We start from the raw sequence: 11,335 nt of genomic DNA, 5'->3' as shown, positions 1-11,335 counted from the left end.
AAAATTATTAAAAATAAATAAATAAACATAATTTGCAAGCAATATCGTTCTGAATTTCGTTGCTAATTAGTTGCACGCATCTGTATGTACATATATGGGTGCGTGTGCGTCAGTGCGATTTTGTGCTTTTATTATATTTTCAAACAACATGGACGGACGGACGTCGACTTCCGATTACACTTGGGCCTCAAATGCCGTAGTGTGTGGTTGTTTTTCAACTTGTCATGGTATCCTTCCTCCTTCCGTGCAAACAAATCATTCATCTTCTTATTTGAAATGTGATCCGATGATGGTAGGTGCGTTGCTTCAATAATAGTACAACCTGTAAGCATGTATATACAGTGCCGGACAAAAGTATTGACACAGAGAATTTTTCGCAATATCTGAAAAGTTTTTTATTCTAATTTATTTTCGATAATTTTTTATAAATATATAGTTCGTTCTTGCACTTTGTTATACTAAATTTAGCTGGGCAATAAAACTACATACTTAGAATTTCTCTAGAAAATCTGAATAAGAAGTTGCAAATTAGTATGCAAATTTATTGAATTTTCCTGAGTTTTGCACAAAGTTTAGATATTTTGTTTTTATGTTTTTTGGTGAAGTACGAACTATATTTTTATTCAAAAATATTGAAAATAAATTAGAATAAAAAACTTTGCATATATTGCGAACAATTCTCTGTGCCAATACTTTTGTCCGGCACTGTATGTATAAATAAATATACGTAAAACAGCGTTTTCTACTAATTATTAGGTGATTCGATGAGTAATCACCAAATAATTGTAGGTTGAAATTGGTGTTTGGTCGGTTGGTTGCCTGTATTTTGTACATAAATTTTTTGAGTTGGTTGACATAAAAAATTTAATTACTTTTTAAAAAGAATATGTTCAGTCTAACATACATATACATAACTAAACTTTCCAAAAATAGCGCAGATATGTGTCTTTCTATCTGTCTTTTTGTATACCAATTGTGTGACTTGATCAAACTTTGTTTGCGTTTTCCCAAAAAATTTAAATTTTAAATAATTATCTAAATTATTAAATGTGCGATATCTCTTCTAGTAACCGTCTCTGCAGTCAACCTAAGCTTTCATAGCTCTGAAGCAAGACTACTTGAATTGTCGTCCGATTTAAGGAACCGGAGGGTACTAGTGTATCGTTTTAAGGAACCGGAGGGTACTAGTGTATCTGTGTTAAGCTTTTGCAGCATCTCCAAGATTTTCGCTGAGTCCGATGGTATTACTGGTACCTAAGCTGTACCTCGTCTGGCTCGTTATGGGATTAAAAGTCTTCATTCATTTCATCTATCACAGCAAAGAGCCCCTTAAAAAATGTCCTCAGTCCTCCTGATCCACGCTGATCGTTGAGATGGCCAGGCGACGATCGGCACTTCCTACTTGGTGGTGAGTAGCTGAATAGAGGTATGACCTTGAGCTTACCGCGTGATATCTATCGTTGGGAGGTTAGAGTGCAACTTAAGCTCCCACTTTGGCCAGAGGTACTAGCCGTTGGACTTCCCGTTTCAAGGGGTATCATAGTTCTAATGTTAATGGATGCGCCTGCACTTGCTGTGTGGCTTCGTTGTGGTCTTTTTCTGACGTAGGAGAGGTTGTGATGCTGTAACTCTAGTTGAACCGGAGGTGGTCGATTCTATTTGCCATACCTAAATCAAAGTGCCAGCGTTGTCTGGCTGCCAAAAAATTCGGATGTCCATTCCACACAAACAAACCAATGCTTATTATTGGTGTTATTACTGCATTTGACGTAGCGTTGTCGCTCCTCCAAACACTTTTGTTTAGGTAAGGCAGTATCAGATTTTTTTTTTTTTTTTTTTTTTTTTTTTTTTTTTTTTTTTTAAACAAANGTATTCATAATTGGTTCGAAGAGTGGCGGAAAAAGAGGGCAAATATTTATAATAATCGAGTAAGTTTATAATAATCGAGCAAGGCTGACTCTCTTCGTAGGTCGCCCGGTATCCGAAGTACTCCGTCCCGACTGGGACCTGTAAGTAAAAAAGAAAATCGGTTTAGGTATTAATTTTCGGTGAGTTGAAAGTAGTTACATAGCTTAGATAAAAAAGAATTCTTTAAAAAAGCTTGTCATTCAATAGGATTTAAAAAAAAAAAACTAAAAACCCAGAGCTCTACTTTCGCATTCATGTTACGATAAGTACAACTTCATTGTCAAAAGTTCGACTTCTAGTCGGCACGGGTTACAGTCGTCCTACAGCGGTAAAACTTTATGTATGTATACGTTGACTAGAAAAATTAAAGGGGTTCATCTTTAACAAAAAATAAATAAAAATAAAGAAAAAATAAATAAAAAATTGGGGCACCCTAAAAAATTCTTTAGTATCTATTAGTTTGCATTTAATCCAGTTAAAAGCTTAGTATCCAGCTCTTAAGAAAAGCAAAAACTCCATATAAAATGACGTACAAGAAATGGCTAAGAAATTTTCTTGAGTCAAATTTCCTTAAGGCAGTACGCAGTTCTTCAGAAATTTAGTACGCTTTCTACTACGGTTTTCTAAAGTTTTTTGTGAAAAAAGAGCACAAGGCAACCCAGGTTTGCAACAGAAATATATGCCCGTTCCATTATTTCTTGAGGAAAGAGTGAGGCAACAGGCTGTGCGTTATCAAAAATGTCAAAATTCCTTGGACACACACGCGAAATAATGGCAATTTTTCCTGACCGTTTTCTTAAGAGCTGGATACTAAGCTAAAGAAAAGACTTTATATCAAATTTATTCGAGTCCTCTTTCCGGCTGTCGGAGTCACTGTGCACATTCGCCACTTGCGAAACCGAATATGCCGACGCATACAGATTAAACATACTCGCATGCCCATTAGATTTTCTGTTTGTAAGCAGATAAAAAAAGCACCATCAATATGCTGTACGTTTGCAATTCTACATTTCTCTGTTAAATCTCTCCAATCTCTACGGGGGTTGTTTCACTGCCATTTCGTTTCCGTTATGTTGCGATTGTGATTTTTCAGAACTCAGTTTGTGGCATGGCGAGGCGAAAACGGATACAAGCAATACGAATCAGCATTTAATACTCGGAAGAGTGTGAGTAGGGTTTGCTGCCACCCTGCTGCCATGTGCCAGTGACGATTTTTCCAGTTCGCACAGCATCCATCCCCCAGATATGTTGTGAACCGGATTGAATTGAATCAAGCCGCATGAATTCGACGAGCATGTGTGTGTGTGGCTATGGGCTCAGGTGAGGGTGCCCGTGTGTATGTGTGTGTGTGTGTGTGCGTGTGCTTGTGAGCCGCTTCTCGAGATGAAGAAGGGGCATATATTTCTGTGCTATGCGTAATTTTCAGTTGTCGTGTAGATTCGGTGAAAGGAGGTCGACTCGCTGGCACACATAGATTAAACGAAGAGAGAAAAGTATTTTTTTTTGCATTCAAAAGTGATTAATTTGATTTTTTGGTGAAGTGCATGCTTCTTCAGCACTAGAAGTGGGAGTGGTCGCACTTCTCCAGATGCTGTGAACTATTGCACCTACAACTAACTGCTATACTTGGCTCATCCCGTAGAAAAGTGTGGATCAAAATGATTTCGAAAAGTAGAAAAAGTAAAAATGGAAAAAACAAGGCCTCTTTAAAAATCGATTTCATTTTCTTTGTTTCATTTGCAGCCATTTTTGAATGATTTCTGTACAGTGGAAAAATGTGTACATATATTCTTTTTTGCAGAAATCTATATTCTTGTCTATAAAACTGTGTACTTTTTCTAAGTGGCAGCAAAAAATTAATTTTCTCCGCCCTTTTTTTTTAATTCAAGTGACCGAAGAATATCGATTTTGCCTTATTCTTTTCATTCTTCCAATCGTTTTTAGTAATTTGCTCTACATGTTTTCCTTGACTTGCTGCTAACGCTTTGGGCTTGGCCCGGCCACCAGATAGCCACACAGTCATTTAAATTATTTGTTCACACCGTGCTCTTTTATCTCGGCTTTCAGTTGTAATAAAAGAAAATAAACACTCGGAACTTATAATTTTTTAGAAAGCCAACTAATGACATTGCCTCTGGGCTATCTACATACATACACACATACATACAGATGCAGAACCCGAAACCGAAAAATTGCCTAGCTGGCAAAGTGTTGCCTGCGCGCCCCTCTTCCATTCAAGAGTTTCACTTCCAGTATAAATACTTAGAAAAAATATTGAATTAGAAAAGTGCTTGAATTGAAAATTGAGGCCTCTAAAGAGGGTTGTGCGGATTCGTGGGTAGAGAGCGTAGTACCTACATGCAAATACATACATATGTATATCAAATGAGAGGACATTGTAGCAAAATGCTCATCTCAAAGTGTGGAAAAGTAATCGAGGGGGTTGCTGGCGACTTGCCAACATTCGACTGTGGATGATGGGTTGGAATAAAAACGGTGGAAAAAAACCAAATTCGCAGGTTAAGTCAGCGGCATGCAACTATTGTGTTTCTTAACACTACAGTTCGGTTCGCGATTGTGAATATCTATCCATGAACCAATTCAAATAGTAGATATTTGATCTTCAAGAAGTTTGTGCAGTTTTATGGATGATGATGAGGGGATGTATGAATGTACAGTGTAGAACAAAAAATGTGCAAGTGGAATAATTTAAATTTCGTAGCACATACATTTTTTCGTATGGTTCGGGCCATTGTCTTTTTGAAAGACCAATTTTATTAGCTTTTCCCGCGGTAGCATTATGTATTCCAATTTAATTTTTGGGTTCAGCCTAGAAGGGGCTTGAATAACTAGTTTTAACATGCATATATATGTACGTTACTGAAGTAAAGTTCCTAAAACAAGCAGTAACACGCATTTTTTTTTTACAAAAAAGAAAATGGGTACGCAGGAGGAAAAAATCTCAGGCTGTGTTCCATTTGCCAATGTTTTGTCCAACACTGTATGTGGGGGCTTTTACTGCTAGCACTAGTTGTCAAAAAAAAGTGCTCAACCTATGCCTAGAAAATACATTAGGGTGATCCAAAATAACTAACCTAACCTATTTATGGCCTTAGAAGAACTTATTTGCTAAGAAGAAAATTCTCCCATTTGGTGTCGTTTGGCATTTGAAATTTTCCATTTAAATAACATGTAAACAAATTTTTTTCATTAAAAATGTTATAACTATTGAACCTTATGTAGATAAGATTTTTTTCCAGGCATATTCTTATAGGACATTAAATTACAGTTGTATAGCCCATACCATTTCAGTCAAATGAAGTGCAAGTTTCGAGTAATAGTCAATAAATAAATACATACTATACCAAGAAAAAACAATAGATTTTTTATAATTTTTTGGTTACAGCTTTTGCGATTTTTTTTTTATATTTTGAATGTCGGAATCCTAATCATTACCCGAAAGAACTATCTCTGAAATTTACTTTTCAAAAATATTTTCATTCAAATGTTGGCCGCAGACAGAATATCGATGGCTGAGTGGAAGATCGACCTATCTCGGCAGCCAGTTCGAAAACGCTCTATATCAAAAAACTTTTCAAGAACGCCCTATTTCAGAATTTAATTGAAAAACACCCTACCTCAAAATTCGGTTCGAAAACGCCCTATCTCACTTCAAAATGTATTGAAAATATGCTGCTATAGGGCGTTTTTGAATCGGCAGCTGAGATAGGGCGTCTTTGAAACGAATTCTGAAATAGGGCGTTCTTGAAAAGTTTTTTGAGATAGAGCGTTTTCGAACTGGCTGCCGAGATGGGTCGATCTTCCACTCAGCCATCGATATAATATCACACTTCTGGATTGTTTTCTTTGGGGTTATGTAAAGTAATAAGTGTTCATTGATAAGCCAGCTATGATTCAAAACTTGGCAGCCAACATTTCTACTGAAAATAATTAATAATAAATTGAAATGAAATGAAAATTGGACCTTCAAAATGGACCACCTACAGCGTAGTCGCGGCCAACATTTTTGAATGAAATTATTTTTAAAAAGTAAATGTCAGATGTTGTTTCGGGTAATAATAAAAAAACAAGGTCTAGATGGATCACCCTATAAAACAAGTGGAGTTCATAAAAACTTGCTTTGATTTTTTGAAATTTCGTTGCGAACGTTCTTCCGCATTTTATTTCGTAAGAAATGCATGTCTACATGGAAATCAGGGATCGAACACAGGTCCTACGGAATGGTAGACGCAGCGCCCACATATTCCAATCCTAATCCATAAAAAATGCGTTCCCTCAAACCATACACAGTGGTGGAAAAATAGATAGGGACACGACATTTTAACACATTTTTCCTATTTTGCTTTAATTTATTTAATATTTATTATTTTTTGTAAAAGCATAGCTCCATTATCTAACTAAAACCATTTAAGTTCTTATTCCAAACTTCGTGCAAAAATTATAAAAATTCTGAAAAATTACATCCAAATTTTCAACTTTTTAATCTGAATTTTTAGAATTTATTTTGAGGATGCAGTTCTATAGTCAATTAAATTTTAGTGCGAATAAAGTGCAAGTTTGAAGCTCCTAAAAAATCACGCTGATTTTTGTTAATTTTTATTCTGAATATATTATTTTCGAACATACTTTTTATGGAAGAAAACGCGTAAAAAAATTTTGCCAAAAATCAACGCGATTTTTTAGCAACTTAAAACTTACACTTCATTCTACTAAAATTTAATGGGCTATAAAACTGCATACTCAAAAAATTCGAACAAATCTGATTAAAAAGTTGAAAGCTTAGAGGTAATTTTGCTTATGAAATTTAATTGAGTTTAAGCTAGTATTGTATAACCTATCGCTTGGCATACTTTTAATTTTAGTAATATCTAAACCTGCAAGTCTTTCTATGGCAACTTTATTACGTCGCCCACTGTACACATGTACGTATGTATGTATGTACTTATGCACATATGTACGTTAGTACAATAGGGGAGGGTTCGCTCTACCCACAATTCCTTATCTTAAGCCGTCGTCTACATTCTCTCTTGCCTCATACTATAAATAATTTGGGGTGGATACTGTCTCGGGAATTCAATGAGATTCCCCATTGAGGAAGGGGGATACTAAGAAGGACACCGAAGCGCATAATAAATATATAGTACATAAAAATGAACTTACGTTTTCCTCCGCTGGTATCAAAATCAATTAATTTCTTCTTTTGCTCTTGCTCTCTCTTCCACAGTGCCTTTTACAACTAAGTCTTTAATTTTATTATTATCGAAAAACGCAAAAATCAACATCACTTACAACAAAAACAACAACATTCACATCCATTCGCACAGAAGAAGAAGAAGAAGAAGAAGAATCCGAAGCAGAAGCAGAAGCGACGACAGTGACAGCGATAAAAGCAAAAATGTCAACATTATCGTTGCGCATCCAGTTGGAGGGTGGCCGCGTCACAAAGACAATTCAATTTCATCCAAATACAACAGTATTTGATGCTTGCAAAATCATTCGGGATAAGTTCGCCGAAGCAGTACAGGGACAACGTAAGTGCATACATGCAAATGAACATACACACATACATATATGTATATATAGATTCATAAACGCATATACTACTACTACCAAACCCACCACCACCCACCCACCCACTCACATACATACATCGTATTCATTATACTCGTATTTACGCTCTATTTTCTGTTGCTGGCTCCGTTCACACAATTTTATGCTTCATCATTTTTTGTTTGTTGGTTTTTCCTTGCTCGCTCGCCACAGCCAGCGAATATGGTCTATTTATATCGGATGAGCAGCACCAACAGGGCGTTTGGCTGGAAGCCGGCCGCACGCTCGGCTATTACATACTCCATAATCAGGACACCCTAGAGTACCGACGCAAACTACGCACATTGCGCGTTCGTATGCTGGATGGCGCCGTAAAGACGATACTCGTCGACGACTCACAGCCGGTGTCGCAGCTAATGGTGGTCATTTGCACTAAAATCGGCATTACCAACCATGAGGAGTATGGCTTGGTGCGCGAGGACACCGAGGCGCAGAATGAGAACTTGCCGGACAATAAGTTTGGCACACTGACGTTGCGCCGCAAATTCACCGAAAAGGATCGCGATGCAAAGATGGAGAGTTTACGTAGGAAGCTGAAGACCGACGATGAAAGTGAGTATCAATGGAGAAAACAAAATTCCAAGCGTCCGAATACTAACTAACAGATGTTTTAAAAACTTTAGTTAATTGGGTGGATGTCGGCAAGACGCTGCGCGAACAGGGCATCGACGAATCGGAAACTGTTTTGCTGCGTCGTCGCTTCTTCTTCTCGGATCAAAANCAAATTCCAAGCGCGTCTGAATACTAACTAACAGATGTTTTAAAAACTTTAGTTAATTGGGTGGATGTCGGCAAGACGCTGCGCGAACAGGGCATCGATGAATCGGAAACTGTTTTGCTGCGTCGTCGCTTCTTCTTCTCGGATCAAAATATTGACTCACGTGACCCGGTACAATTGAATTTGCTGTACGTGCAGGCACGTGACGCCATCCTAGATGGCACACATCCAGTAACGCAGGAGAAAGGTACGTGACGCGCGTTGTGTTATTTCGCAGCTGAAAAGAAATTCTTCTGCTTTTATTTCTATGTGTTTGTTTTGTGTGTTTTGACTTTTTTCCGTTTTGTTTTTTTTTTTTGCAAATCAGCATGTGAATTTGCTGGCATCCAAGTGCATATACAATTCGGGCCACACAACGAAGCGAAACATAAGCCTGGATTTTTAGAGTAAGTTTGTTTTGTTTGCTTGTCCGGAATGTGTGTGTGCGAACACCACCTATTTGCATTTTTTTACTCCTCCTCAGTTTAAAGGACTTCTTGCCGCAGTCGTATGTTCGTGTGAAGAACATAGAAAAGAAAATATTTGCTGAGCACAAGAAACACGTCGCTCTTACAGAAATCGACGCCAAGGTGTTGTACACGAAAACGGCACGTGAGCTGCCTACCTATGGTGTAACTTTCTTCTTGGTGAAGGAGAAAATGAATGGACGCAATAAGTTGGTGCCGCGTCTATTGGGTGTGACCAAGGATTCGGTGTTGCGTCTGGATGAGCGCACCAAGGAAATTCTGGTATCGTGGCCGTTGACAACAGTGCGCCGTTGGGGCGCTTCGCCGAATACCTTCACTTTGGATTTCGGTGATTATGCCAATCAGTACTACTCGGTGCAGACGACTGAGGCTGAGCAGATTGTACAGCTGATAGCTGGTTATATTGATATTATTTTGAAGAAGAAGCAGACTAAGGACCATTTTGGCATCGAGGGCGACGAGGGCTCCACTATGGTGGAAGAGTCAGTTGCGCCCTCAAAGTAAGTACTACCTATACAGGTTGAGCAGATTGATAAATGTAAACAAAAAAAAAAAATAATAATAATTTGCAGAGCAACATTTTTGCAACATGAAACGANGACCTATGGTGTAACTTTCTTCTTGGTGAAGGAGAAAATGAATGGACGCAATAAGTTGGTGCCGCGTCTATTGGGTGTGACCAAGGACTCGGTGTTGCGTCTGGATGAGCGCACCAAGGAAATTCTGGTATCGTGGCCGTTGACAACAGTGCGCCGTTGGGGCGCTTCGCCGAATACCTTCACTTTGGATTTCGGTGATTATGCCAATCAGTACTACTCGGTGCAGACGACTGAGGCTGAGCAGATTGTACAGCTGATAGCTGGTTATATTGATATTATTTTGAAGAAGAAGCAGACTAAGGACCATTTTGGCATCGAGGGCGACGAGGGCTCCACTATGGTGGAAGAGTCAGTTGCGCCCTCAAAGTAAGTACTACCTATACAGGTTGAGCAGATTGATAAATGTAAACAAAAAAAAAAAATAATAATAATTTGCAGAGCAACATTTTTGCAACATGAAACGAATAAAATTGGTAAAATTAACACCGAATCACTGGCACATCCAGAAATTCTACGTGCGTCAGATGGTGAGTTGGAGTGTACATAGCTGTTTTTTTCGCTAAAAGGCTTCCATTTAATTGTTTATAATTTTTGTCGCTTAATATTTTTATATTTTCATTTTGTATCTTTGTATATATTTTTCGCACGAATTATGTCTACAATGCACAAATATTTAAAATAGGCGAAAGAAAATACACCCAAGGCGAAGTACAAACAGTTCAATATGGAGCCTTCGTTGGGCAAGTTAACCACGCCCATCAACCGCCAACGGTAAGTAGATAAATAGAGTCCACAAAGAGTATTTTTTTATATTTTTTAATTTAAAGTGAAACTTCTTACGCGGAGGTAGTGAATTAAAAAATCGTCACGTAAGTGAATCTCTCTTCCTTCCCTCTCTTGTCGCAGCGGTTCATGATTTAAACTGTGAAAATACTATTACCGTATAGTCCGATTCTATAATTTCAAACAAAGAAAATATTCCCAATCGCATAGTCATAAAATCAGGACGTAAAATACAACTTTCTGCAGTACAAAACGAATCGAGAGAAGTTTCACTCTCGCGCCCAGGCGCGCTCATTTTTGTTTTATTTGCAACTTTTGTCTGTTTTGCCATAAGCTTTATGTATGTATATAGACATGCCATTACATGGTGATATCAACTCATTATGAAATTCTAATAAAAAACTCATTTCATTCCGTTTATGCTGCACTCGAAAAGGTCAAACAAAATTGCATAAAGTAGGTCTCATTTAACCCCTTTCTATAGTTTGAAACATATATTTTTAGTTAGAAATCCGCTAACTTATCATCCGTCCCATTTTTAGACGAAGGAAGTGCGCATAAGCACAGTGAACCTGACAGAACCGCAGCGCGCTCTACTTGGTTACATCTCGGCCGGTCAGGACGTTTTGATGCGCGCTGATGAAGAGCTAAGAACAAAGGTGAGTACGAGTTAGGTGGCAGCCTCTTCTAATGGCGCATAAAACCGTCCCATTTGTTTCGCCTTTAGGCTCCCATACAAGAATTGGGTACCGACTTGAGATCAATCGAGTGGCGTGAGAATACGTTGGATACTTCCAAGCAGGCTGTTACTAGTCACGTTGCCACTATGAACGCGGCTACCGCACAAATAATTACGGCTTCCCAACTGGACGAAGTCGACACGGAGGCCATTTCCGCGTCCGTTTCGCAGATAACTCAGACAATTCCGGAGGTTACTAAGGAGGTGCGTTTAATCGCTGCTCTCATGGAGGACAGCAACAATGGCGATCGATTGCTTGATGCAGCTCGCAATCTATGCAATGCTTTCAGCGATTTGCTGAAGGCCGCTGAACCGGAGAGCAAAGAACCAACGCAGAGTCTGATCAATGCCGCTAGCCGCGTCGGCGAAGCAACCACGCATGTGCTCAGCACCATAGCTGAGGAAGAAGTGCCTGAGAATAGTGATTTGC

General features: G+C 38.5%; 1 protein-coding gene across 1 annotated transcript in view; it reads left to right on the top strand.

Moving 5' to 3' along the window:
* LOC108372960 (talin-2-like) overlaps window positions 1-11,331 on the top strand; it is a gene marked incomplete at its 3' end in the record, with an annotated part of 14,488 nt that extends 3,157 nt beyond the window's left edge. The window contains exons 2-11 of the mRNA XM_017628790.1: window positions 7,154-7,460; window positions 7,693-8,091; window positions 8,313-8,504; window positions 8,625-8,703; window positions 8,781-9,284; window positions 9,357-9,377; window positions 9,843-9,910; window positions 10,066-10,154; window positions 10,709-10,825; window positions 10,894-11,331. Coding sequence (XP_017484279.1) covers window positions 7,325-7,460; window positions 7,693-8,091; window positions 8,313-8,504; window positions 8,625-8,703; window positions 8,781-9,284; window positions 9,357-9,377; window positions 9,843-9,910; window positions 10,066-10,154; window positions 10,709-10,825; window positions 10,894-11,331 — 2,043 coding nt within the window. The remainder of the gene's footprint in view (window positions 1-7,153; window positions 7,461-7,692; window positions 8,092-8,312; window positions 8,505-8,624; window positions 8,704-8,780; window positions 9,285-9,356; window positions 9,378-9,842; window positions 9,911-10,065; window positions 10,155-10,708; window positions 10,826-10,893) is intronic.
* Between the last annotated feature and the right edge of the window lie 4 nt (window positions 11,332-11,335).

Source organism: Rhagoletis zephyria, unplaced genomic scaffold (genome assembly GCF_001687245.7).
Source record: "Rhagoletis zephyria isolate East Lansing unplaced genomic scaffold, Rhagoletis_zephyria_1.1 Rzeph_scaffold_06203, whole genome shotgun sequence".
NCBI classification, from domain to species: Eukaryota; Metazoa; Arthropoda; class Insecta; order Diptera; family Tephritidae; genus Rhagoletis; species Rhagoletis zephyria.
This window is presented reverse-complemented; position numbering and strand designations above follow the sequence as displayed.